The sequence below is a fragment of the Osmerus mordax genome, chromosome 10, assembly GCF_038355195.1.
Source record: "Osmerus mordax isolate fOsmMor3 chromosome 10, fOsmMor3.pri, whole genome shotgun sequence".
In the NCBI taxonomy this organism is placed as follows: domain Eukaryota; kingdom Metazoa; phylum Chordata; class Actinopteri; order Osmeriformes; family Osmeridae; genus Osmerus; species Osmerus mordax.
Window position 1 is genome coordinate 17797356 of NC_090059.1, and position 27921 is coordinate 17825276.

Sequence of the window (27921 nt, forward strand, 5' to 3'; positions counted from 1 at the left end):
TAATGGGCATCAAGTCATCATTATGAAAATAGGAATGGTAAATATAGTTTGCTGGCAGATTATCAATCCCTCCCAAAGGTTCGGTTGTTATGATGAGAAACTGGCCACTGAAATCAAGTCAAGTTTGAAAGTATAGGCGATAGTACAGAGTCGTACATGGCACATTTATAGATGTAACTGTATATCTGTACATACGTACAACAAAATCCTTCTTTAAAGATCCTATATTAAAACCATCCATTAAACGTTGAATCCAATATTGACCCTTTTTTTCATCAAATGTGTTATCTGGTGGACAGAGGACAGTGTCTGCTCCAACAGTAACAAACATCTACACTTTCAAACTAAATTACCTTTAAAACCTCATTATGCCATCCAGACCCTCCTCCACCTGACACACACACACACACACACACACACACCACCACGCTGGACTTCCTGCTTCCCTCTGCTCGCCCCTCTTCTTCCTGGTTCTCCTCTACAGCTCCTTCTTGGCCTGGCCCAGCCTGTCCTCGTGCTGGCTCCTCCCCTCCCTGTCCTCGTGCTGGCTCCTCCCCTCCCTGTCCTCGTGCTGGCTCCTCCCCTCCCTGTCCTCGTGCTGGCTCCTCCCCTCCCTGTCCTCGTGCTGGCTCCTCCCCTCCCTGTCCTCGTGCTGGCTCCTCCCCTCCCTGGCCTCGTGCTGGCTCCTCCCAGTTCTAGAAGGTTCTCTTTGGTCTGGGGACAGCAGCTGCAGCAGGTCCATCAGGGCTCGTTTGATCTGAGCTCCAAACTTGTGAGAGTCCTGATGGAAAGGAACACACACACACACACACTGAACAGTCTGGAACTAAACACTGTCTCGTTAAATTCATAACAGACCTCTTCAAGAGTATTATTAGGTATGCACAGTGTCTCTGTGTGTGTCTACTCACAGTCTGAGTGTGTGTGTGTGTGTGTGTGGCTACTCACAGTCTGAGTGTGTGTGTGTGTGTGTGTCTACTCACAGTCTGAGTGTGTGTGTGTGTCTACTCACAGTCTGAGTGTGTGGGTGTGTGTGTGTGTGTACTCACAGTCTGAGGGCAGGAGTGCTTGCAGGAGATGTGGAAGTTGATCATGCTCTCTCCCACGATGATGTAAGACACGCCGTAGCCATCATCTGCCACCTGCAGAGGGGAGCACGTCGTCATGACTACACAGGTGGGGCTTCATGACTACACAGACAGGGGTCCGAGGGCAGGCTGGTACTGACCGGGCCGAAGCCGCCTCCACAGGAGATGTACTCTGGATGGTTGACCATGTCGAACAGCTCCACCTGCTGGACGGGAGTCTGGCTGGTGGACAGACGCCATGGCTCTGACAGCACCTGAAACAGACACGGACACAGAAGAGAGGAGGACAGAGGAGAGGTGAGGAGAGGTTAGGACAGAGGAGAGGTGAGGAGAGGTTAGGACAGAGGAGAGGTGAGAGGAGAGGTGAGGTTGGGACAGAGGAGAGGTTAGGATGGGTGAGGTTGGGGCCGCACCTGGTTGAGGAACGGAGAGTCCACCCCCAGGTACTTGGAGACCACATAGAGGCAGAAGAGGTGGCGGTCGATGCCGGCGCCCGTCATGGCCAGGCGGTACAGGTTCTGGTGCTTCTCTGCTGCCGTACGGAGCAGCCTCCTGCACACCTCCGCCCCCTGGTGGACAAGGACGAGAAGGAGAGAGGCAGAAGAGGAGAGAAAGAGGAATGAGATAGGAGGAAAGCAAGAGGGCAAGAAGTTCTGATGTGACTTCCAGTTTCCGGCAGGGTGGATTAAGTCTCATATAAAGGGAGGATTTTGTGTCTAAATAAAAGTGATGATTAACATGAACCTATGAAGAGTAGGGTTGTTTGTTTAAGTGTACCTCTCCTCCCTCCAGCGCCTTGACGAAGGCACAGCCCTCGCTGGAGCAGGAGCGCACCGTCTCTGTGCGGCCCTCCCTGAAGAGACGGGTCATGGACGCCTCGTAGGTCAGACAGAACATCCCCCGATCCTGGGAGGGAGGGAAGAGGTGGGGGAGGGGGAAAGTAATGACATGATGATATGAGGTTATTTTAGTTCCAAGACTAGTATTGTTATGATTATAGATGGTTATAGATGGTTATAGTGCAAAATGTCATACGACAACACTGAAACATGTGATATGGTGTGTGTGTGTGTGTGTGAGTATGCACCCTGTAGTAGGCCAGCTGCAGAGCAAGCTGGATGAAGGCGTCGGGGCTGATCCTGCACTTCTTCATCCTGCCCTTCCCAAACTCCTGGTAGGAGAACACATGGAAGTCCACGTCATCAGCCAGGGCCTGTGCCACCTCCAGAGACCTGCTCACCTGCTCCTGGCACTGGGACACACACACACACACACACTCAGTACAGCAGCCAAGAAGAGGTAGAGACAGCTAGACAGGGACAGAGAGACAGGCAGACAGCTAGACAGGGACAGAGAGACAGGCAGACAGCTAGACAGGGAGACAGAGACAGGCAGACCGCTACACAGGGACAGAGAGACAGGCAGACAGCTAGACAGGGAGACAGAGACAGGCAGACAGCTAGACAGGGACAGAGAGACAGGCAGACAGCTAGACAGGGAGACAGAGACAGGCAGACAGCTAGACAGGGAGACAGAGACAGGCAGACAGCTAGACAGGGACAGAGAGACAGGCAGACAGCTAGACAGGGAGACAGAGACAGGCAGACAGCTAGACAGGCAGCTGACCTGTGTGGAGATGTCCCAGGTGAGTTTCTGGGGAGGGGGTATAGACTGGTCCACTTCTCCTTTACAATGCCCCTCCTCGTTGTAGCCCAGCTGGAAACTGTCTGTGGCCAGCGCATACTGGACACACACACACAGTCATGTACACTGACGGCCATGACTATGCCTTAAAAGGACCAATAGCAGGCCTGTATGGTGGTGTTCTGGCATGTTTGGGCCAATCCCAGCAGGGGGTCTTACCTCCCACAGGTGTGCGACCACGGGGGCGTCGGCCCAGGAGTGCTCCGCGTTCAGCCCGTTCTTCCCGTTCTTGTAGATCACCACGGAGAACGACTTGTCAAACCACCTGGCAGGACCCACGGCAACCACAGATCAGTAACCACAGCAACAACAACCTCATTAGCATTAACAACCTCATCAGCATCAACATGATCAGCATCAACAACTAACAACAAATGTAACTTTCTGAAAGCCTTCTGATGGTATTGACTGTTGGGTAGAGAAGGCATCTGCTAACTAGCGAGCTAGCTTAAACCACCACAGTTAAACCCACTAGAGCCCGACCGATAAAGGATTTTGAAGGCCGATATCGTTACAAATATCTGGTGATTTAAAAATCAGATTTATCGGCCGATATATATATATATATAAAAAAAAAAATATCCAGAAAAGAGTAACAAAACATAAAGATTTCCCTAACACTCTGCCCGACTCTTACTGGATCAGCTGGTTGTAGGGTTTGTCACGTTCTAAACCTGAGTGTTGCCAACAGGGTCGTTGTAGAGTGCCCTCTGGTGGACAAACTATGCAACGCCAACACTCATAACATGGTTGAAGGCTGTTTCGTCATTCGTTTCATAAAAAATGCCGATACCGATAGTTTTGAAAATGCCTAATATCGACCCGCCAATACATTCGGCCCGCCGACAAATTGGTCTGGCTCTAAAACCCACCTTTACAGATACGCATAACGCTAGTGGCTAGCTAGCCTGGGGCGTCACATAAGCAGCTCCACAAGTTGTGGCAGCTGTTAGAATCCCCCTCAGACTAACAGCCTCCAGCTCACCTGTCGTAACACTTCCCATGGAGAAGAGACTTGGCGTAACGGTCCAGACTGGCGCCCGGGTCTTCTCCCATCATGCCTTGCTCCTCGTCGTCCAGCGTGACGAAGAACGCCGCCTTCTCGATGCAGTCCAGCGAGCGCTTGTTCACCCCTGAGCTGAAGAACTGCTTCCTGGCTTTGGCCCAGGGGATTCTGGGAAGGTGAACACAACAGGAGCTTGGGTTAGGTACTGAGGATGGAAGATACGCAGGATACAGAGGTGCTGCCCTAGCCAGCACACAGCAAGGTGCTGCCCTAGCCAGCACACAGCAAGGTGCTGCCCTAGCCAGCACACAGCAAGGTGCTGCCCTAGCCAGCACACAGCATAGACACATGAATGGATGGACTGACATGAGGTGTATAGGAGGATCAGGTGTATAGATGGGTGGATAGCTTGTCCCCAGAGGCGTGTCCAGGCTCACCTGTCCCCGGCGGTCAGAGCCCCCAGCTTGTCCTCGCCGGGCGAGGGGGCTGATGGGTCGTCAAGGATACGCTGCACCTGTGACTCCACCTCCCGCGGTGAGAGCAGCCGCCCGGCGCTGTACATCCACAAGCGGAAGTAGCGACCCCGGTGGTACACCACCACATAGTCACTGTCCTGCCAGTGCTGCACCGTGTCTGTGGGAAGGGGGAGGAGGGGTGAGAGATGGAGACAAGGAGGGAGAGAGACAGGGAGGGAGAGAGAGAGAGAGTATGGATTTACATGACAGTCATCAGGGTAGGGGGCAGGATCAGGTCACCATGACAACACACAGGAAAAAGGTGGAGAACAACACAGTCAGACTGGGCCGGGGGGGGGGGGGGGGGGGGCTGGAGGGCGGGGCCTGGTGGTCAAACTACCTGTTACGGTTCCTGGGAGCCGACAAGAGGAGAACATCCGCTCAAACTGATAAGAGCAGCAGGGCACCGCAGACCTCAACAACCACTAACACCAAGACCAGGAACCAGCGCAGAACAAGACCAGGAACCAGCGGAGAAGAAGACCAGGCAAGGAACCAGCAGAGAACAAGACCAGAGGGGTGAGGAGGAGGAACGGAGGAAGAGAGGAGGAACAACAAAGGGAAAGGAGGAGGGATGGAGAGGGAGAGCAACATGATAACAGGAACAGGGTGGAGGTTAAAAGGAAGGGAAAGGTGGAGCAAAGTGAAGAACAGAGTTAGATCAAACAGAGTTAGCAGCAGCATTCTTCCAGAGTACAGCCACAGACACACTGGACAGACAAGATGGACGACATGAGGAGATGACAGAGCTGTGTTCCCACGGCCGACATATCAGGACGACAAATGTGAATTACAAATGTGACAGGAGATCACATACAGACCAGACCACAGACCAGCCCCCTCCCTCCTCCTACAAGCTGTGTGTGTGTGTGTGTGTGTGATTACCAGTCTCCTCTCCAGGAGTGCGTGTGGTGTTGAACATCCTCTCACACTGAGCAGCACAGAGAGGAATAAACGTGCCTGGAACACGACTCTGGAGGAGGAGGAGAGAGGGAGGAGAGAGAGAGAGAGAGGGAGGAGAAGGAGAGAGGGAGAGGAGGAGGAAGAAAGAGGGGGGGAGCAAGGATGAGGGGAGAGAGGGAGGATGGGAAGGAAGGGAGATGAGGTGGGATGAGAGCATGGACAGGTAATGGGAAATAACCAAACCAGAAAACAATCCAAAGGGGACAGAACAGTGATGGATGTTCACTTCACACATACAATAACACACACACACACACACACACACACACACACGTAACTTTAGGACACCAGGTGACACACACAAACAGCATATCAAGTAGAGCCCGACCGATATTTATATAGAGCGTCTGCTAAACATGACTAAATGTAAACTACAAATAACTAATGTTCGGGAAATCAGTTTGTTTTGTTATGCGTTTCTTTCTATATATATATATAAAAAAATCGGCCGATATCGGAATATCGTATTTTTAAATCACCAAATATTCGTATCGGTATCGGCCATAAAAATCCTTTATCGGTCGGGCTCTAATATCAAGTGTAGCTGAGATGAGGTTTCTTTGTGTTTCTTTCTTTGACTAAACCACCAGAACAATGTTCAAACTGCACCTCTGATCTCTCTCCTGCTGTTCTGTCTATCAGGCCTGTCTGCATGTGTGGGTGAGTGCTGGGTGGAGGAGAGGTGGTGTGTGTGCTGGGTGGAGGAGAGGTGGTGTGTGTGCTGGGTGGAGGAGAGGTGGTGTGTGTGCTGGGTGGAGGAGGTGGGTGGGTGGCAGGCTCCGGGCAGCTGAACTCACAGGCTTGATCTCCTCCCGGTGTAGCTTCCTGTGGTACAGCAGGATGGCGTGGAGAGTGTTACCCGCGCGGGCTGCCTGGATGGGGGTGGGGGTCACAAACAGGAAGTCCTGAGAAGGGGGAGGAGGATGGAGTGAGAGAGAAAGGGAAGGAGAGAGGGAGAAAGGGAGAGACGGGTGGAGGGAGGAAGAATGTATTATTAATGGAATTAATGGCATTCTTTCCGTAGCTGAAATGTCCCCAATGTCAAACCAATACAATCATGTTTAATGAGCCCAACCAGGTCAAAGGGTGTATGGAGGTGGAAGGGGAGAGCAGAGGAGAGGAAGATATGGGAGGGAGAGTGGGACCTGCTGTGAGGGAGGAGCGCAGGGGGAACACAGGAACATACCATGCCGTAGGAGCACGGGGGGAACACAGGAACGTACCATGCCGTAGGAGCACGGGGGGAACACATGAACGTACCATGTCGTAGGAGCACGGGGGGAACACAGGAACGTACCATGCCATAGGAGCACGGGGGGAACACAGGAACGTACCATGCCGTAGGAGCACGGGGGGAACACATGAACGTACCATGTCGTAGGAGCACGGGGGGAACACAGGAACGTACCATGCCGTAGGAGCACGGGGGGAACACAGGAACGTACCATGCCGTAGGAGCACGGGGGGAACACAGGAACGTACCATGCCGTAGGAGCACGGGGGGAACACAGGAACGTACCATGCCGTAGGAGCACGGGGGGAACACAGGAACGTACCATGCCGTAGTAGTTGCTGTTGACCATGATGGGACTCCGCCCCCTCAGGTAGATGTACTCCTCCCACCAGTCGCTCACCTGAGAAGACACACACTGTCAGAGGACTCACACACACTGTCAGAGGATTTTCACAAGTTGTGAAAAAAACTTTTGAAAAATGTTGTACACATTTAGTCATTTAGCAGACGCTCTTATCCATACACATTGTCTATGTAGTGCAAAAAATACCAGGCAGGCACACCAAATAATAACACATTGACACATCAGGGGGAAAATCTCTGTAACCAAGAACACCATCCAATCAAGAATATAACGGACTGCGTAGATTCACCCCCCTCTGCTTAGACAGTTAGCCGTGATGAATCATTCAACACAACACCAGCAAGCAAGAAAGACTTGCATCATTGATGGGATTTTAAATTGGCTTCAGAAGGCAGAGCCATGTGTGTGTGGTTGGGGGGAGGGGGGTGTGTGAAGGGTCTCCCTTCCATCCACCCCTCTCCCCTCCTCCACCCCTCTCCCCTCCTCCACCCCTCTCCCCTCCGGGTGCTTACGTAGTTGGACGCCCAGAAGGTCTTCAGTTTGAGGTACCACTGCAGCCGGTTGGCCAGACTGCTCTCAAACTGGGCCGCCAGAGACACTATGCCCTCAAACTCCTCGTCGTTCATCAGAGGACGAGCTGACTCCAGATACTGGAGGGAAAAAAATGATGATGAGGGTCAGGGTGTGTGCGAGAGAGTGTGTGTGAGGTGACCAGGGTGTGTGTGTGGTGACCAGGGTGTGTGTGTGAGTGTGTGAGAGAGAGTGAGTGTGTGTGTGAGGTGACCAGGGTGTCTCACCCTCTTCATGGTGTCCTTGACGGCAGGCAGGGGCAGGTTGGGCAGGGAGCCCTGGTAGCTGTACAGCAGGGGCTGCCTACCTGAGAACATGCGCACCAGAGCCTGCGCGCACACACACACACACACACACACACACATACACACAGGTAAGGGGTGTATGTTTGTGAGTGTGTTTGTAGCAGTCCTGCACAACAATATCCTTCTGAAGAAATGGATGAGAGAATCTGTAGTATAAGTCTGTGTGTGTGTGTGTGTGTGTGTGTGTGTGTGTGTGTGTGTGTGTGTGTGTGTGTGTGTGTGTGTGTGTGTGTGTGTATGTGTGTGTGTGTGTGTGTGTGTGTGTGTGTGTGTGTGTGTGTGTGTGTGTGTGTGTACACTGACCAGCCAGACTTTGGTGGTGATGGACATCTTGCCGTGCTGCTCGAACATCCAGCGGTGGTAGGAGAGAAGCTGCTTCAGGCAGAGCCTCATGGTGAAGATGAGAGCCAGCCACAGCAGGGTGCTGAACACCACCGCAGACACCACCACCTGACTCTGACTGCTCAGAGACTGGCTGCTGGGGGGAGGAGAGGGGGGAGAGGGGGAAGGAGAGAGGAAAAGAGACTTTTTCAGAAAGGTTCTACAGAACTTTCTAGACTGTTACCGCACATACTCAAGGAAACCCAACTATTGCTAGCTTCTACAGTGTGTGTGTATATGAGGTGTGTGTACCTGGCAGGCAGGTGCTCCTGTATCTTGGCGATGAGACCCATGGAGGGGTCGGAGCGTGTGTACATGGTGGCCAGGATGGCGATGACCACGAACAGCCAGGAGGAGGGGCTGGCGGGGTAGACGCCCGTGATCACACTGTTCTGTCAGGGGGAAGAGACAGGGGGGCAGTTCTATCATCACCACGGTCACCACGGTCACCACGGTCACCACAGTCACCACAGTGTGTGTGTGAGGTACGTGTGTGTGTGAGGTACATGTGTGTGTGTGTGAGGTACGTGCGTGTGAGGTACGTGTGTGTGTGTGAGGTACGTGCGTGTGAGGTACGTGTGTGTGTGAGGTACGTGTGTGTGAGGTACGTGCGTGTGTGTGTGAGGTACGTGCGTGTGAGGTACGTGTGTGAGTGAGGTACGTGCGTGTGAGGTATGTGTGTGTGTGTGAGGTACGTGCGTGTGAGGTACGTGTGTGTGAGGTACGTGCGTGTGTGTGTGAGGTATGTGCGTGTGAGGTACGTGTGTGAGTGAGGTACGTGCGTGTGAGGTATGTGTGTGTGAGGTACTTGCGTGTGAGGTACGTGTGTGTGGTACGTGCGTGTGTGAGTGTGAGGTACGTGTGTGTGTGGTACGTGTGTGTGTGTGAGGTACGTGCGTGTGAGGTACGTGTGTGTGTGTGTGAGGTACGTGCGTGTGAGGTACGTGTGTGTGGTACGTGCGTGTGTGAGTGTGAGGTACGTGTGTGTGTGTGAGGCACGTGTGTGTGAGGTACGTGTGTGTGGTACGTGCGTGTGTGAGGTAGGAGTGTGTGGTACGTGCGTGTGTGAGTGTGAGGTACGTGTGTGTGTGTGAGGCACGTGTGTGTGAGGTACGTGTGTGTGGTACGTGCGTGTGAGGTACATGTGTGTGAGGTACGTGCGTGTGTGAGGTAGGAGTGTGAGGTAAGCGTATACCTTGATGCGTATGAGCCTCTTCTTCCAGGAGCGCAGGCCTGACAGGTAGATCTGGGTGAGGGCCTGGTGGGACAGCTGCAGGTCGATGCCCTCGGGCGTCACCGTGAACTGGAACGCCACAGCCTGGTGAGCCTCCGCCATGGCTGCACACACACACACACACACACAGATCAATATTGAGTTGAGGAGATGGAGGACATGGGAACAGGATAAAAGATAACAGGTTTGGTGGTCAAGAGACGGTCTGTATTTACCAAGCACAGTGCACAGCCCCCACATCTCAGCTACGCTAGCTGCTCAGTAAATACGTAACATCCAGTAAATACTTCAGTTCACACATTTACATTTAGTCATTTAGCAGACGCTCTTATCCAGAGCGACTTACAGTAAGTACAGGGACATTCCCCCGAGGCAAGTAGGGTGAAGTGCCTTGCCCAAGGACACAACGTCAGTTGGCATGACCGGCAACCTTCGGATTACTAGCCCGACTCCCTCACCGCTCAGCCAACTGACTCCTCACACACCATGCTTCCGTCATGGGGCGTAAAAGTGGGCTGAACCGCAATGACTGATGGATGATTCCTCCAGTAGCAACACACTGTCTGCTTGATGGAGCGAAAGGATTGGTCCAATCAAGGTTGAGGGCCGCCGGAGCAGCAGCTGTCCAGGACAGGCTGGGTCCGTTAACACAGGATAGATTTTTTTGTCCCCATAACTAGGCTACCCATAACGCCTGGAGGGGAAGCCAGTGTCTATAGACACATCTGCTCATTACACATGCCATGTAGACACACACACACACACACCATCCCCTGACCTCAGAGTTGGCCTGGGAGAGCGTGAGATGGAGAGAGAGTGAGATGGAGAGAGAGTGATGGAGAGAAAGACTGCAAGAGAGAGGAGAGAGAGAGAGGAGAGCAAACTCAAGAATTTCCTTGGGGATCAACAACTTGAATTTAGTTCAGTTTCAGTAGTTGAAAGGGGAAAAGCAAAAGATAGGATAGAGAAAGAGACAGACAGAAAGAGAGACAACAAAGAGAAAGAGAGAGGCGAGTGGCAGATGAATGGTTGGCCCTGCCAAGGACTAACAGCAGTGGAGATCAGCGATGGCCACTACAGCCTGTCCTGGCTGCCAACACACACACACACACCTTCTGTTCAGATGAGCACTGGCAGCACAGCATATCACTCACACGTACACACACACACACACACACACACACGCACGCTGGCAAGACTGCTTGTTTCATCACTCATCCTGCTCAGATCCGGGCCTGATTCCTGCTGGACAGGTGTTAACCCTTGTGTTATCTTCGGGTCATTCTGACCCATCAGTCATTGTGACCCACCGTCGTATTGCGACAACTTTACCAAATACAAAAACAAAGTGAAGCATTTTCTTTTAACCGTTGGGCTGTCTCAGACCCCCCACATTGCAAAGGTTAAAAGAAAATAATTTTTATTTGTTTTTGTATTGGGTAAAATTGGGTAAACACAACGATGGTTCGTTATGAACCTTTGGGTCATGTGACCCGAAGGCAGCACGAGGGTTAAACAAGGCCTCGTCCAGGATACAATCTTCCACTTCCGTGGCTATTTGTGTTCTGTGAGAGGCGTAACAGGGATTCTGGATGCACTGACACCTGACAGAGATTCACTTTGATCCTACTGATGTCTGAAGAGATTGCAGAACACCGGACCCACAAACCACTGCTGAGAAGATCTGCCTGAACACCCCAGCTGAGCTCTCAGTCTGCTCTCCTCATCTCCTCTTTCCTCTTCCTGCACAGACGGGTGGAAAACTACCAGGCCAAGAGGAGGGAGGAATGGGAGGTGGGCAGGGGAGAGGGGGGAAGGAGAGAGAGGAGCAGCAGGGAGAACAGAGGAATAGGAGAGCGTTTGAGACAGAGAGGGGAGGGAGGGAGAGGGTTTGGGGGAGAGAGGGGGTGGTATAGGACTAAACTGGGTGAAAGGTAGACGTCCCCTGACTATAGGGCCCCTATGGCAAGCTGACAGCAGTCATGTTTGAACTCCTAGTCTGGTCAGCCAAGTCACACGCTGTGGTAGTGGGCTGGGCACTGTGCTGTACTGGGCACTGTACTGGGCTAGGCACTGTACTGGGCACTGTACTGTACTGGGCACTGTACTGGGCTAGGCACTGTACTAAGCACTGTACTAGGCACTGTACTGGGCACTGTACTGGGCACTGTACTGTACTGGGCACTGTACTATACTGGGCTCTGTACTGTACTGGGCTAGGCACTGTACTAGGCACTGTACTGGGCACTGTACTGTACTGGGCACTGTACTATACTGGGCTCTGTACTGTACTGGGCTAGGCACTGTACTGTACTGGGCTCTGTACTGGGCTAGGCACTGTACTGTACTGGGCTCTGTACTGGAGTGGGCTAGGCCCAGCGTTCTAGTACTGGGCTAGATCAGCTCTACAAGTATGAGGAAGAATATGGTATGTCTTAGTTTATTGGGATGAACTGTCCCATTAAAATCAACCAAATGCACGCATGCACACACACACAGTTATGTTCACACTGAGCAATCTAGTGTTATGGTCCTTTATCTTAAGGTAGAGCTAAAAAAACACTACCAAAATAGAATCGGTAATCATTGTCATTATGGTTTAGGCCTTTGCCTCACCGTAGCAACAGCAAGCGGTCCGTTTTTTTTATTTTTTATTATTGCCATCTGTCATAACATCAGAGGTACATTCAGGTAGAAGGAAACAATAGCAACGATTCAAAAAGTCTTAGTTACCAGGTGGTGCTGTCAATGTTTGACTTGAATGGATAGCTCACACAACGCTTCCCAATGGGCGGAGAGTGACACTTATTTCTTACATTTCTTTGCAGGGGGATGGGGTTACTGATGGTGACATAACTGACCTACTGTCATATATGTGTCCAGTCCACTGTGCATTAGCTAGATAGATAAAGGCTTCTGGGTGAAAGAGCAAAGGGTCATTGAGTGGTATTTACCTATTATTCAATGACATACAATCTGCAAACGGTACATTATCTGCTGGAAGTAATGAGTAAGCGAATCTACTGATGTGGACCTGTGCACTGATCCATAGCGTACATAACCTATATAGCTACTCCGAAGTGGTAGACTAGTCAGCTTTCAAACAGCTAGAAGTATTATTTTCAAGCCAACATGAACTCCCTTATTGACTTGTTATGAAGACCAACAATGTAGCCTACTTCGCCACTGCCGCAAGTGTGAACACAATCGTACCAGGGGGAGTGAAAAAGTATACCAATTACTAAAAACGTCAACACGCTTTCGCTGAAGTTAGAGGAGACTAAGGCAGCGTTCGAGCCGTGCATCCTAGCAGCACTGGACCGTAACATACCGTAAGGAGCTCGGGTCGTGAACAGCTAGACTAGCGGTCCAAACTACTTGAATATTACGCGACTAGTAGTCTACATATAAGGCCGGTTAGCGGTAGCATACTACTGGATGTAAAGTGCTGTTATCTTTCAACGGGCTGAATGGAGATGATACTAGTGAACTTAACTATGTTCGATATTGACGATAACGTTAGCTAGCACTATTGTGTTGCCAGACTAGAACGGGAGCTAGCTAGTCTAGTCAGTTTTAATTTAAACATAGTAAAACAAGGTTCACAAGCTAGCGAGCTAGTTTCGAGGCTAACTGGCCATCTAGCTAGCTAGTCGGCTTGCATGTGGGCACAAATGTCCAAGACCTAGACTTAATTGTACCGTTTTAACACGCTGATTGACTAGTAAGCACTAAGCATGTGGAATACAAACTCCTAACTTGATATTAGCTAGTACTGTAGTAGCTACAGTAGCGCCTAGTTTGATCATTTAGCTGGCCGGTGTTGTTCCATGTTTCCTGACTCGTCCTGTGTCTGCCAATTCTGTCAACGACACCTGGTAAGAATGAATTTGAGACGCAATCTCATCCAAGACCATTTCCAGTTGACCACTTTCTAATTGATCATGTGTGTCTAAGCAAACAATTAAACGTTGAAATAATCCGTCTGGTCAACATACCTGGGTGGGAAAATAGGAAACAGAATATTCGAGTACTGTCAGCAGTCAACTGAAGCTAACTTCTGACGTCGATGAGACTTCTTCCGTCTCTAGTTGCAGGGACCGATCAACGTCTCTTCTCGTTTGCATGGAATGTTTGACGATAAACTGATGGTTAACCTCCAGACTGCGACCGTATCTATGAAACTCAAACCGATTGGCCCCCACCGACCCCCTGCTACAGGACCGCCCCTAGAAGTGAAGGGGCCATGATCGCGATAGCGAACATCACATAGCCTGGGCCAGCCACAGGGGCGTAGCCAGGACATTATTTCTGGGGGGGCCAGCTCTGGCCAGTCTTTTATTTGGGGTGGCACTTGATTGTCAAAAACGACTATTTTAAAACTCACACACTGCATCACTCAGAGCAGCAGTTTTCTAAAGGTATCCAGTGGTTAGCTGCTAGTCTCCATTGAAGCGCTGTCAGAATGCAGGTAAGTTGGTTTGTGTCTTGCACTGTTGATGGGGGCGTGGACCAACATGTTGCGAATATGGGGCTTGTAGCATGTGACAAATGCCAATATAAGACGACTTTATAAAAAAAATATACAAATACATTTTTTTCAGCTTTACACCGTTTCTGTCCAGGAAGAAAAAAAAAAAAAAAGAAAAAAAAAAAAAGTGAGGTTGGGGGGAGGGGGGGCGGCGAGGTGGCCATTCTCTGACTAATGGTGGCCGTGGCCCCCCCTGGCCACCACGTGGCTACGCCCCTGGCCAGCCATTCCCGACCTTTTCCACTTTGCCCACTTGCAGAGCTCAAATATTTTTGCGGCCGCACATCTCATCCGTTCAATTCATTAACGTTTATCACACATGTTTAACACCACGGGAGACAAACAGTTCGCTTTCACGGCTAAAGGTATTTGAGAAAAGACAAAGTGTCCATCAGCGCCACAGTAGGCTAAGCACACATTGTAAAGACAGGTAGTGTAACCTGCGTAACTACCACGGCCAGGATATATCTAGAACTTCCGGTAAAGTTAGAAACGTGACTTTTAATAACTAGAACAGGTTGTGTTAACCTTTAGGTATTGCTCTCTAACATTTACATTTTACATTTAGTCATTTAGCAGACGCTCTTATCCAGAGCGACTTAAAGTAAGTAGGCTACAGGGACATTCCCCGAGGCAAATAAGGTGAAGTGCCTTGTCCAAGGACACAACGTAATTGTTTTGGCACGGCCGGGAATTGAACAGCAAGCAAGCTGACAGATAATTGAGTACATTAGCCTATATTATAGCAAAAAAATGTTAGCTAGCTAGCCTAGCTAACGTTACTGCTGAAATCCTAGATAGCTAGAGCTAGTCTAGCTAGCTAGCTACGTTTACTGAGTGAATTAGATAAACCTTACATTCGTAATTGTTGATTTAGCACTAAAAGTAAAATTTGAACCCCTTTTCCCTCTTGCTTGAAGGGCAGTAACATAGAATCCTTTGTAGGCCTACATCGTTGATTGTCATTTTGGGAAGATGACCCAAACTCCTTGAAAAATTGCATTTTGTGTTTGAGAATTTGCATAACTGGAAGTTGTTGACCTGGATTATGCAATATGCGGAAATGATGCGTGCATGGATTGAAGTGTGCATATGCAATCTCAGGCGGAAATGTCAGTTGCTCTTTCAAAATGTCATTTTAAAATTAGTACGAATTTTTATAATCATTTACCAACAGTATATATATAAATAGCCTATGTATTAATTTTTCATACTTTGGTTTTTATTGGTTTGTCGGCACACCTGAATTATCCTAGCGGACCACAGGTTGGGAACCGCTGGCCTAGGAGATATTCCCCCGGGTATGGAAGCAAATCAGTGACAATGTTTTGAATTGTAAAATGCATTTTAAAAACCACCGAATTAGTTGGTTTTGAATCCACAAAATGAAATTTCGGGATGAATAATTGAGATGAAAAACTTTGAGGCAAAAAACTTCCAAGTGAAAACATTTTAAATAAAATCCTGGATGCACAGATTTTCAGAGTTTATTATAATCATAACAATAAGGTGGATGCCTCTTTATTTTGACCATCAATTCAACCATAAGTTATTTTTTTATCACAGGCAATAGTTATAATAGTGCACTTTTTAAATTATGATACAGACATTTCTTTTTTTTTTAAACACCTTATTCTACTGACCCTTAGGAATGGAGAATAGTTTACAATCTTAGCTAGAGTAAAGTTGATGAAGATGATGGTGGTAGTGTTGAGGATGATGGTGGTGGTGACATTGATGATAATGATGATGATGAAGGTGAGCAATCATAAAGTGAATACAGTGAAGCCACAGACGATGTCTCTTGCCCTGACAGCAGAGAGGTAGGGGCAGATAGGGGTGTCTCTTGCCCTGACAGCAGAGAGGTGGGGGCAGATAGGGGTGTCTCTTGCCCTGACAGCAGAGAGGTGGGGGCAGATAGGGGTGTCTCTTGCCCTGACAGCAGAGAGGTGGGGGCAGATAGGGGTGTCTCTTGCCCTGACAGCAGAGAGGTGGGGGCAGATAGGGGTGTCTCTTGCCCTGACAGCAGAGAGGTGGGGGCAGATAGGGGTGTCTCTTGCCCTGACAGCAGAGAGGTGGGGGCAGATAGGGGTGTCTCTTGCCCTGACAGCAGAGAGGTGGGGGCAGATTGGGGTGTAGGACTAAGCAATAAACAAGACAGGTAGAATTAGCGGGCGTGTGATGTTAGTGAGACAGTGTGTACAGGTAAGGGGGATGGTGGGGATGGGGGTTTCAAGATATATAGTCTGTTTTGTATTGGGTAAGGTTGCATGGCCTTGTCTTAATTTCCCTTGCCATCCAGCCTGTTGATGCATGGCCTTCTTGCTTCGGTCTACAGTGTGTCAACAGTACACAAAAACCACACTGTTCTAGTGCATGTCATATGTACACACACAAACACACACGCACACACATAGTATCTTTCTAGTATGTGAAATATGTACACACATACATCTGTTGTCTATGTATAATTATGTCCCCGCATTCATACACCCGAGATCCACTGTGACTCTTTTCCATGTTCAGAAGAAACACGAGAGAGGAGGTTACTAAGAAACACTGGTAACCACGGCAGCTGTGCCGGGAGGAAAACAGACAGAAGTGTCTCGGAATGTCGTGTTCGAGCCATGACGGCGAAACAACATGACGATGCTCATGAGAAAGAACAAAAAGAGGAAGAATTATCGCTTGTAATAGTTCCTGATATATTTCTCTTGGTGTAAGATACATGCCTGTGAAATAAATAAATACAATAAATTAACACATGTAAAGGATCTAATCACTTCAAACAAATGATGTCATATCCTGCTGGAGACATTCGGCTGCATCCATTGCATATTGAGCAGTATGGAAGACTGGTTATGATGAGTAACATCTGTATCTTATAATACTACAGTAGGACATGAACATCAGAAAACACTGCGTTGTCTTCCAGCATGGTGATATTTAGTGATGTGGGTGGTAAAGTAATCGGTTACTTGGCTCGTTGCTGAGGACCGGGAAAATACTCTTTCCCCTAGCTTCAAAGTCCAGGTTTAACAAGGAATAAGTCTGTGTCTGCTTGTTGAGTCCTGCATGATGGGAATGACAATGGATCTATGTTCAAGTTCTGAGTCACAGCATGAATCCTGGAGCTCAGAGAGAACCTGGTAGCCTTCTCTCTGTTAGCCGCGCGAGACTCACACTCCAGTGGGAGGCAGACTTGTTTGCTCGCTCACAATGTAATTTTTTTGTTTTGTTTTAGTTTTTTTTTTTATATATATTTTAATATTTCTTTTTCAAATCAAAAAATACTTTGAATTTTCTTCAGAGCAAGCTTGTCCAACGCACAAACCTTGTATTGTCTCTGAGTTTCAAAAAAAAATTAAAAACATGTTGCTTGTTTCTTTGCAGTTCCTATTCACGAAGCGTGAGCTCTACTCAACACCAAACGCTCTCTTCTTCATCTCAGCTGACAGCCTCAACACCGTTGAAAACTAATAAATAAATAAATAATCTTAAGTAAAACAAAATAAAAAAATATTTTTTTCACATTCACTTAGTTAGCTTAACTGTTGTATTTCTTTACAGCGAGAGGCCGATGTGTAGCTAGGCTACGCTCGACCCGGGAGAGCTATCGCCTTTCTGAGCAGGATCTTTTGGTGTTTGTCGACTCATTCATTAGTGTCAGCAGGTTCAGATGTCCAGAGCTGATGTGGATGGTGATCGGCAATTGTTTTGTTTGTTTGTTCATTATATTCGTTTTGTTTGTCCTCTTACACTCAATGGCTTAAAGGTAGTCTACTTACAGTGGGCTTGATCATGTTTCCTGTGGAAGGGGCACTGTGGGGCGGAATTGGGGGGTTAGAAATGGTTTTATTTCTAAAATCTACCCCAGGATTATAAGCCTGTTCTTAGTTTTGGTTTTAGATGCGATATTGCATGTGAAATGTCACCCAAGTCAACCAGAAACAACGTGGCCTGCTGTATCTTCATGACCTGCTAACGAGCTAGCATGCAGCTAAGCGTTCTGGAGCTCCTGAACTCGTCTGGGACTAAGACCCAACCTCTTGCAGTCACAGAAAAGATTCATATCAATTTTTTTGATTCCAGAGCAGGATCCCTACTGGATCTGGTGGGTCAACTTAGATGTCCGTTTGTGCGGATGTGTGAGTGGTGCAAAAGCAATTTCTATCATAATATTTGTTCCTTAAGGAGGACGAGGCTTTAAAATGGACGTCGTGAGAAAAGCTTCTTCCTGGAAGCAGGACAGATCAGATCGCTCACAGCTGACAAGTTTGTGTTTTGGTTTTCGTCCCTGGTGATGTTTTCTGCTGTTTCCTGTTTTGTGGCCCTGCTCCCTGTCTGCTCCGCGGGCCGGGTCCTAGGGCTGGGACTGGGTCCTAGGGCTGGGACTGGGTCCCGTTGGAGGACAGAAGGCGTGTCCTCTCCTTCCCGGAGCCCCGGCGCTGGAGGACACCCCCGCTGCCTCCGATCCCCGCTCCGTCCGCTCGGTCGCCCCACTCACAGCGGTCGCCCCCACCCTCAGAGCGGCGGGAGTTCTGGCGGGTGGGGGTCCCGTGGGGACGGCCGTTCTTCTCGTCTGGGAAGGGGTCAGAGGAGAGAGAGAGGCAGGGGGAGGTCAAGTGACCCTGTCGTAGATGACGGTGTGTGTAGGGGTGTGTGTGTGTGGGGGAGGGGCTCACCGGAGAGGGCCTGTGCCATGGGCTGATCGTGAGAGCTCAGAAGCTGGGCCTGGATCGTCTCAACCACTCGTTTAAACCTGCGACTAGGACCTGGACACACACACGCAGTCAAAAGCACCATACCAAATCTGCCCTACTTTCTCACCAAACAGCATCAATTCAATCCTCTGGGTATAACGTGTGTCTGTTTCCTCAGTACTGCCCTGGAGCCCCACTGACCTGATATGAGGGTGAAGGTCACGCTGTAGATACCCGACTCTCTCTTGCTCTCCCTCTCCCGCTCCCTCTCCCGCTCGCCCTCGGAGAAGGCGATGTCCACCTGGAACTTGACCGGCTTCTGGAAGACCGACGGGCCGCCAGAGGTCTTGTACTCTGCCCGGAAACTGGTCTGGGAGATGACACTGTGACTGAGGGAGGGGATCTGGGGGGCGGGAGGTAGAGAGAGACTCAGTCACGCCACCTGCTCTGGCTTAGTTCTAAGCCTATGAACAGAGAGGAGGAAGGGAGAGAAGAGAGGTGGAGAGAAGAGAGAGGAGAGAAGAGAGGAGGAGGGGAGAGGAGAGAAGAGAGAGAGGCGAGGAGGAGGGGAGGAGGAGAGGAGAGGGGAGGGGAAGAGAGGAGGAGAGGCTCACTCACAGACAGGAAGGCGTGGACGATGTCAGCTTTGACGGAGCTCAGAGGTTTGTCTCTGATCATAACGAAGATCTGCTCCTCCTTCTCCAGGCTGATGAAGTTCCCGAACCACGACTTCTTAGCCAGCCTGAAGGAAGGCCCACAGTAACAGTGATTTGAAATGAACGAGCATGTATATAAGCGAGGGTGTGTTTGTGGAGGTGTGTGTGATCATACTCAGGACTAGACTCCGGGGTCAGACTGGACATGTCTTCAGAAGTTGGAACTGTGGAGCAGAGACACAGACTCAGACCTCCAGGAGGGTACAGCTTGCTACCTTAACCCGTGTCCCTGTACTCAACCTGTCTGCAACCAGGAAGGGCTCAATGAGAGCTCAAAGAGAAATCTCTTTATCGAGAGCATCCTGGCCGTGACAGACAGCATCAACAATTATCGGTAGTTTAGTTAAAAAGAAAAAAACTTAAATTGTCCTTCACCTCTTGCTGTGGATAGCATCCAGCATGTGTGTTTACACTGTAAGAGTCTAACCTGTTCTCCTTCACATCACAGTCAGAATCATCGCAACACAACTTCAACAGGAAACCCCCTGTAGACCGTTTTGTCATGACCTTTGACCTCTCACCCTGCAGCTTGCGCCGGTGGAACCTCGGCGACCCCAGCAGGTTGTTCTTGAAGGAGTTGAGGCGGGTCCTCCAGTGGGCAGAGCTACTGGCGGCCATGCCGCCCCCTCCTGGGCTGGAGGGCGGGGTGAGGGAGAGAGAGCCCACGCCCCCTCCCTCTGCCCGCGAGGAAGAGGAGGAGGAGGAGGAGGAGGGCGGGGTGGAGGAGGGGTGGTGGGGGTGGTGGACGGGGGTGCCCAGGGGCGTGGGCAGGGGCGAACCCTGCGGGGTGACCTGCGACACACAGTGACCAGAGTTGGAATAGAAGCTCTTAGTGACAGACTTGAGGACGGACGGAGAGGGGAAGAAAAACAGGCGAGGGATGGGGGAGAGGAGGGGCGAGGGGGAGGGGGAGCGGGAGGGGGAGTTGTGGAGGGGGAGGGACTTGATGGGCTGGAGGTGGGGGCGTTCGGAGGGGCCCTTGGTGGGCAGGGTCTGGGTTTTGGGGTTCTGGGGGTGCTTGAGCTTCTCCGCGGCGCGGGCGGGGCGGGGCGCCGTGGAACTCCCTTGTCTGGGCGTGTCCTTGGGGTGGGAGGTGGCGGAGGTGACGTCTGATTGGCTGAAGGTGAAGACAGGGCTCTGATAGGACTGGGGTTGGGGAGGTGTGGAAAAGAAGAATAGAAAGAGAGGGGATGGAAAATGGAGAGAGAAGGATGGAGATGAGCGTCATGGGTGACTGGAGAGTGAAGCAGAGTGATTCCTGAAAGTGATCATGTGACAGGAAGTGATTCCTGAAAGTGATCATGTGACAGGAAGCGACTAGAGTGCATCGTTAACCTTGTCATTCACTACAACTAAATCATGCTCTTTCCAGTACCGTAAACTCATTTGATGGAACGTTGACAGTATTAAAAGAAACTGCAGAAGGCTTTATGAACGAGCAGGAGCCATGCAGGGGATTTGTTTCTGGTTGCGTTTCAGAATCCTGTTGCTCTTTCATGCTTCCTTCCTGAGTGGTATCTAGCTCAGTTCTCTTTTGCTTATGTCTGATCTGGGCTGTTCCACAGTGTTGCAATAGTGAATGCTGGGGAGACCAGCAATGGAATCTTATGCAATGAGGTGAGAGGTGTCATGGAGTCAGAGCCAGGCTGACGAGTGGAGCTGGAGAGAAATGATCGATGAAGTGTACGAAATGTTCCGTTCTACGTTTGATTGGTTTGGAAGCCAGGTCCATGACAGAGCGTCGGACACACCCAGCTGACCTGGAGCCTGTGTGAGAGCAGGCTGAGGAGGGAGACAGGGGGGAGGAGAGGCGCTGGCCTGAGGGCCCTTACCCTGGGGCTGGTGAGCGGGCTGGAGGACAGGCCGGTGGAGGCCCCGCTGACCGACCGAGACCTGGGACACACACACACACAGCAGAGGAAACACGGACTATCAGAATGTGTTCGTTGTGTAAGTGTGTGTGTGTAGGTAAGTGTGTGTGTGTGTGAGAGTATGTTTCTGTTTGTGTGTGTACCTCTGGCTGTGTGCGGTGTCCAAGGCCCTGCGGGGTGGGGTGGGAGACCCCTGCTCTGTGACGCTCAGCACCTCCAGGCTCTTCCTCTCCGGCCGGCAGCGACCGTGACGCGTCAGCATGGGGGAGTCCACACGCTTCCTGGGGGGGTCAGCTGTGGCCCGCACACACACACACACATCAGCAGGGTGAGGGAGCAGGGAGACGCCACCCCCCTTTAAACACAGTACTGTCCCCACTTCCTGAGACACATCTCACACACACACACACACACATCCCCCCAAGACACACACACATACACCCCCCCCCCCCCCCCCCAGAAACCCACCTCACACCCAGACACACAGACAGACCCACACCCAGACACACAGACAGACCCACACCCAGACACACAGACAGACCCACACCCAGACACACAGACAGACAGGTCTGGTCTGGAGAGGAAGAGAGGGGCGGCTCACTCCTGCCCCCTGCTGACTGACCCACGTCATTACGTGGAGGCAGATCCTCGTCCTCGTAGCTGGGGTAACGCTCCTTCCTGTCCAGCAGCAGGTAGTAGATCATTTTCTCCTGGTTGTCCCTGAGGGGGGGGGGGGGAGGAGGGGGCGGAGGAAAGAAAACTAGACAATAAGGACATAACTGATGTCACATAAGGAAACTTGAAAAACCCTGATGAACATGAGCCCCACCTGGTACGTACTGGTCACTCTGCAGGTCTCTGGTCCCCCCCCCCCCCCTGGTACGTACTGGTCACTCTGCAGGTCTCTGGTCCCCCACCCCTGGTACGTACTGGTCACTCTGCAGGTCTCTGGTCCCCCCCCCCCGGTACGTACTGGTCATTCTGCAGGTCTCTGGTCCCCCACCCCTGGTACGTACTGGTCACTCTGCAGGTCTCTGGTCCCCCCCCCCCCCCCCCCGGTACGTACTGGTTACTCTGCAGGTCTCTGGTCCCCCACCCCTGGTACGTACTGGTCACTCTGCAGGTCTCTGGTCCCCCCCCCCCCCCCTGGTACGTACTGGTCACTCTGCAGGTCTCTGGTCCCCCCCCCCCTGGTACGTACTGGTCACTCTGCAGGTCTCTGGTCCCCCCCCCCCGGTACGTACTGGTCATTCTGCAGGTCTCTGGTCCCCCACCCCTGGTACGTACTGGTCACTCTGCAGGTCTCTGGTCCCCCCCCCCCCCCCCGGTACGTACTGGTTACTCTGCAGGTCTCTGGTCCCCCACCCCTGGTACGTACTGGTCACTCTGCAGGTCTCTGGTCCCCCACCCCTGGTACGTACTGGTCACTCTGCAGGTCTCTGGTCCCCCCCCCCCCCCTGGTACGTACTGGTCACTCTGCAGGTCTCTGGTCCCCCCCCCCCCCCTGGTACGTACTGGTCACTCTGCAGGTCTCTGGTCCCCCCCCCGGTACGTACTGGTCACTCTGCAGGTCTCTGGTCCCCCACCCCCGGTACGTACTGGTCACTCTGCAGGTCTCTGGTCCCCCCCCCCTGGTACGTACTGGTCACTCTGCAGGTCTCTGGTCCCCCCCCCCTGGTACGTACTGGTCACTCTGCAGGTCTCTGGTCCCCCCCCCCTGGTACGTACTGGTCACTCTGCAGGTCTCTGGTCCCCACCCCCTGGTACGTACTGGTCACTCTGCAGGTCTCTGGTCCCCCCCCTGGTACGTACTGGTCACTCTGCAGGTCTCTGGTCCCCCCCCTGGTACGTACTGGTCACTCTGCAGGTCTCTGGTCCCCCCCCTGGTACGTACTGGTCACTCTGCAGGTCTCTGGTCCCCCACCCCCGGTACGTACTGGTCACTCTGCAGGTCTCTGGTCCCCCCCCCCTGGTACGTACTGGTCACTCTGCAGGTCTCTGGTCCCCCCCCCCTGGTACGTACTGGTCACTCTGCAGGTCTCTGGTCCCCCCCCCCTGGTACGTACTGGTCACTCTGCAGGTCTCTGGTCCCCACCCCCTGGTACGTACTGGTCACTCTGCAGGTCTCTGGTCCCCCCCCTGGTACGTACTGGTCACTCTGCAGGTCTCTGGTCCCCCCCCTGGTACGTACTGGTCACTCTGCAGGTCTCTGGTCCCCCCCCTGGTACGTACTGGTCACTCTGCAGGTCTCTGGTCCCCACCCCCTGGTACGTACTGGTCACTCTGCAGGTCTCTGGTCCCCCCCCCCCTGGTACGTACTGGTCACTCTGCAGGTCTCTGGTCCCCCCCCCCCCGGTACGTACTGGTCACTCTGCAGGTCTCTGGTCCCCCCCCTGGTACGTACTGGTCACTCTGCAGGTCTCTGGTCCCCCCCCCCCCCCCCGGTACGTACTGGTCACTCTGCAGGTCTCTGGTCCCCCCCCCCTGGTACGTACTGGTCACTCTGCAGGTCTCTGGTCCCCCCCCCCCCGGTACGTACTGGTCACTCTGCAGGTCTCTGGTCAGCTTGCTGCGGTCCCTGAAGCAGCCCAGGGAGTGCATGCTGTCCAGCACGTCAGGGTCCAGCTCAGCCACGGACAGGACACGGCCCACACACACACGCCGGGGCGGAGGCTGCTCCGGACACGGCTCGTTACGGCCCCCCCTGGAGACACACACACACAGGGGAGGACACACACACACAGGGGAGGACACACACACAGGGGAGGACACACACACACAGGGGACGACACACACACACAGAGGGGAGGACACACACACACACAGGGGAGGACACACACACACACAGGGGAGGACACACACACACACACACACAGGGGAGGACACACACAGAGGGGAGGACACACACAGAGGGGAGGACACACACACACACACACAGGGGAGGACACACACACACACACAGGGGAGGACACACACAGAGGGGAGGACACACACAGAGGGGAGGACACACACACACACAGGGGAGGACACACACAGAGGGGAGGACACACACAGAGGGGAGGACACACACACACACAGAGGGGAGGACACACACACAGGTACACACAGACATAGAAAGTATATTCATTAACAACAAAACACACAAGTATCCCTTTCTCTATACAGTCTATGGGAGGTTTAAATCCAACGTCATTTACATCTGAGAATCAGACCAAACTAATGAATACTCACTGATACCAGGTGTGCTTCTGAATGGCCTCTAGCTGTAAGAGGCAGAAAGATCGATTAGTACTGTCTGCGCAGGGCAGATGGTGCAGCCTGGAGTGCAAACACTCCTCCCAGGGCTGGCTTCCCAGCAGGGGCACACACACACACAGATCACATGGCAGGGTGCGAGATGAGAAAATATGTTTACCATTTATGTTGTGTATGGTTTACAATACAGCATTATATGACTAGATACATATTATATGTTGTTTGTATACTATATACTTAAACACAAACAAGTGACCCAGTATCAAGTAAGTCCATGCATCTGGTCCTGGTTCTGGGTCTGATCTGGGTCTGATTCTGGTTCTGGGTCTGTACTGGTCTGGGTCTGGGTCTGTACTGGTTCCGGTTCTTGTCTGGGTCTGTACTGGTTCTGGTCTGGGTCTGTACTGGTTCTGGGTCTGTACTGGTTCTGGTATGTTTCAGGTCTGTGTCTGGTCTGGGTCTGGTCTGGTCTGGGTCTGGGTCTGTGTCTGGTCTGTGTCTGGTCTGGGTCTGGTCTGGGTCTGGGTCTGGTTGTGGTCCACCCCTGGTTGTGGTTGTGGTCCATACCGTGAGTCTCTTGTCCGGGCAGACCTCAATCATGCCCCTGAGCAGCGCCTGGCAGTCGGGGGGGATGAAGTGGGGCATGTGGAACACCCCACTCTTCACCTTCTCCAGCAGCTGCCGCAGGTTGTCATGGTCAAACGGCAGCGCCCCCTACAGGAGGGGAGGAGGGAGGGAGAGAGAGGGAGGAGAGAGAGAGAGAGAGGGAGCAAGAGAGAGAGGGGGGGAAGAGAGAGGGAGCAAGAGAGAGAGGGGGGGAGAGAGAGAGAGCAAGAGAGAGAGAGGGAGCAAGAGAGAGAGAGGGAGCAAGAGAGAGAGAGGGACCAAGAGAGAGAGAGTGAGCAAGAGAGAGAGAGGGAGCAAGAGAGAGAGAGGGATGTCAAAAGTTGTATTTGATTCCTACTGATACCGAATAGCACCCACACTGTCCTTTATGACAATATACTGATGTGTGTGTGTGTGTGTGTGTGTGTGAGGGGCACGCTCACCACCAGCAGAGCGAAGAGAATGACTCCACAACTCCACACGTCTGCTCTCCGTCCATCGTACTTTTCACCCTGAGAGAGGGACGGGGAGAGGGAGAGAGGGGGGAGAGAGGGGGGGAGGGAGGGAGGGAGAGAAAGAGGGGGAGAGACAGGGAGGGGGGAGAGAGGGGGGGAGGGGGAGGAAGGGAGGGGGGGAGAGAGGGAAGGGGAGGGAGGGGGAGAGAGAGGGAGGGAGGGGGAGAGGGAGGGGGGAGGGAGGGAGGGGAAGAGAGAGGGAGTGGGGGGAGAGAGGAGAGGGGGAGGGAGGGGAAGAGGGGGGGGGGGAGAGAGAGGAAGAGAGAGAGAAACACTGAATTCATTCTACAATTCTTTTACATGTAAGGTTTATTGCAGCTTCTCAGTGAATGATACTTAGTGAGTGTAAGTGTCCAGGCGACGTAAGGAGAACCTACCCGGATCACCTCTGGACACGCGTAGTGTGGGGATCTGAAAACAACATGAGATCAGAGACAGAAGGTACCAAAGGCCTGACACACACACACACCTGTGTGTCCAGGTGTGTGTAAGCAGGTGTGTCTCAGAGAGAGGACTCACCCACAGCTGGTCTCCAGCAGACTGTCTCCCACCTGCAGGGAGGCCATGCCGAAGTCTGCGATCCTGATGTTGCTCTTCTCATCCAGCAGCAGGTTCTCTGGCTTCAGGTCTCTGTGGCTGCAGGCAGGGGGGCCATCAGCAGTCATACTCACTAGTACCAATACACACTAATACTAATACCAATACACACTAATACCAATACACACTAATACTAATACACACTGATACTAATACACACTAAGAGTGCAAGCAGCAGGTCAGGGTCAAGTGATGGTCATGTGACAGGGTCATGTGACAGGGTCATGTGACAGGGTCCCTACCAGATGGAGTGACTGTGGCAGAAGTCCAGAGCAGAGATGATCTGTCTGAAGAACTTCCGGGCCTCCTTGGGAGTCAGCCTGCCTTTCTTCACCAGGTAGTCAAACAGCTCTCCTCCAGACACGTGCTCCAGCACCAAGTACCTGGGGGGGAGAGAGAGATATAGACAGAGAGAGGGAGAGAGGGAGAGAGAGAGAGGGAGAGAGAAAGAGAGACAGGCAGAGAGGCAGAGAGAGACAGGCAGAGAGACAGGCAGAGAGAAAGAAAGAGACAGAGAGAGAGAGAGAGAGAGAGAGAGAGAGAGAGAGAGAGAGAGAGAGAGAGAGAGAGAGAGAGAGAGAGAGAGAGAGAGAGAGAGAGAGAGAGAGAGAGAGAGAGAGAGAGAGAGAGAGAGAGAGAGAGAGAGAGAGAGAGAAGATTAATCCAGTCCTTGGAGTCATGCACACATCACAGCGTGGGGTCTGGTGTCTGGGGCAGAGCAGAGCAGAGTCCTGCTCCTGAATGACTCACAGGTATTTGTTATTCTCATAAACATCATGTAGCTTCAACACATGAGGATGCTCAATCAGTTTCAGAATGGCAATCTCCCTCTCCACCTACACAACAGAGAGAGAGAGAGAGAGAGAGAGGGGGGGGGGGGAGAGAAAGAGAAAGGGGAATGAAAGGATAAAAGAGACAAGATTGGAATTTATTTGGAATTTAAATGCAATCACATAACACCTATCTCATCTGATCTGATGGAATTGAATGTTGTTGAAATGACCCAGTTTTTAGGGGAGCTGGTACTGCCTGTGTGCGTCTACTGAACACGGTAAACAAAAACAGGACAGCAAAAAACAAGTAGAAAATCCTAGTTGCATTACAGTTACAGTTCTAATCATCCAAAAGAAAACAGTGGTGATGTTGGCGGTGATCCTCCCCTACCTTCATCAGAACAGACTCAGACAGCTTCTCTCTGTTCACTATCTTGATGGCCACCTTCTGGCCAGTGATGCAGTGCACCCCGAGCTTGACCAGACCTGAAGCACAGGAGGGTGTTCTGTCACACACACACACACACAGCCGGTGACAGCACACACATCCACTCTGCACCCCACACACACACACTGGCAAGCATAAACACACACAAACGCACACATGCCTGTACACACACACAAACACACACATGCCTGTACACACACACAAATGCACACACACACACAAACACACGCACGCACACACATAGAAACGCACGCACACACACACACACATGCACACATCATAATAATCTTTACAGGTAATAAGGATGCCTCACCTGTCTGTCCTTTCCCAAGCGTCTTCTCCAGTCGGTATGGCCCAACATATTGAGCTGACTGACTCAATGACAGTTCCTTACTCATACTGCTCTAACTATCCACTAATACACTACTACTACTACTACTACTACACTAATACTAGTACTAACGTACTGGACGCAATGTATGTGATTACTATGCAATATATATATAAGATATCATGAAATATTGAGATCGTATTCGAATACA

The 27921-nt window shown here is 51.6% G+C and overlaps 2 protein-coding genes across 3 annotated transcripts; both read right to left on the bottom strand.

The window, feature by feature from the left end:
- Positions 1-284: 284 nt before the first annotated feature.
- On the bottom strand, positions 285-13511 carry LOC136950056 (carnitine O-palmitoyltransferase 1, liver isoform-like). The gene is made up of 20 exons (XM_067244142.1): positions 13363-13511; positions 9326-9468; positions 8383-8522; positions 8053-8227; positions 7672-7773; positions 7387-7524; positions 6833-6910; positions 6074-6181; positions 5199-5286; positions 4236-4431; positions 3778-3966; positions 2952-3057; positions 2715-2831; positions 2176-2340; positions 1866-1994; positions 1502-1657; positions 1229-1342; positions 1050-1142; positions 627-781; positions 285-288 (listed from the first exon to the last, which is right to left on the bottom strand). Exons 2-20 carry the CDS (start codon positions 9464-9466, stop codon positions 285-287), a joined length of 2394 nt encoding a protein of 797 aa, XP_067100243.1. The 5' UTR covers positions 9467-9468; positions 13363-13511.
- Positions 13512-18277: 4766 nt separating this feature from the next.
- brsk1a (BR serine/threonine kinase 1a) lies at positions 18278-27777 on the bottom strand. Of its 2 annotated transcripts, none has more exons than XM_067244947.1 (19): positions 27693-27777; positions 27323-27417; positions 26909-26994; positions 26401-26541; positions 26081-26197; positions 25939-25972; positions 25490-25558; positions 25008-25154; positions 24417-24448; positions 23725-23889; positions 21808-21905; positions 21329-21479; positions 21147-21207; positions 19836-20106; positions 19430-19478; positions 19217-19340; positions 18800-19001; positions 18586-18670; positions 18278-18494 (listed from the first exon to the last, which is right to left on the bottom strand). In XM_067244947.1, exons 1-19 carry the CDS (start codon positions 27775-27777, stop codon positions 18278-18280), a joined length of 2229 nt encoding a protein of 742 aa, XP_067101048.1. The 2 variants fall into 2 exon arrangements, with proteins under 2 accessions (XP_067101048.1, XP_067101047.1); XM_067244946.1 differs by having other exon boundaries at positions 18278-18510; positions 18581-18670.
- Positions 27778-27921: the final 144 nt, after the last annotated feature.

What these genes read in the sequence shown, in the direction of transcription:
- LOC136950056 (XM_067244142.1), bottom strand. Translation starts at nt 9,466, where the DNA reads ATGGCGGAGGCTCACCAGGCTGTGGCGTTCCAGTTCACGGTGACGCCC. An exon ending in CCTTCTGGGCGTCCAACTAC is followed by an intron (nt 6,911 to 7,386) that starts GTAAGCACCCGG and finishes GTGTCTTCTCAG; the next exon opens with GTGAGCGACTGGTGGGAGGA. An exon ending in ACTCTCCGTTCCTCAACCAG is followed by an intron (nt 1,343 to 1,501) that starts GTGCGGCCCCAA and finishes TGTCTGTTTCAG; the next exon opens with GTGCTGTCAGAGCCATGGCG.
- brsk1a (XM_067244946.1), bottom strand. Translation starts at nt 27,777, where the DNA reads ATGAGTAAGGAACTGTCATTGAGTCAGTCAGCTCAATATGTTGGGCCA. An exon ending in GCCTCCACGTAATGACGTGG is followed by an intron (nt 21,480 to 21,807) that starts GTCAGTCAGCAG and finishes TGCGGGCCACAG; the next exon opens with CTGACCCCCCCAGGAAGCGT. An exon ending in CATGGCACAGGCCCTCTCCG is followed by an intron (nt 18,511 to 18,580) that starts GTGAGCCCCTCC and finishes ACTTGACCTCCC; the next exon opens with CCTGCCTCTCTCTCTCCTCT.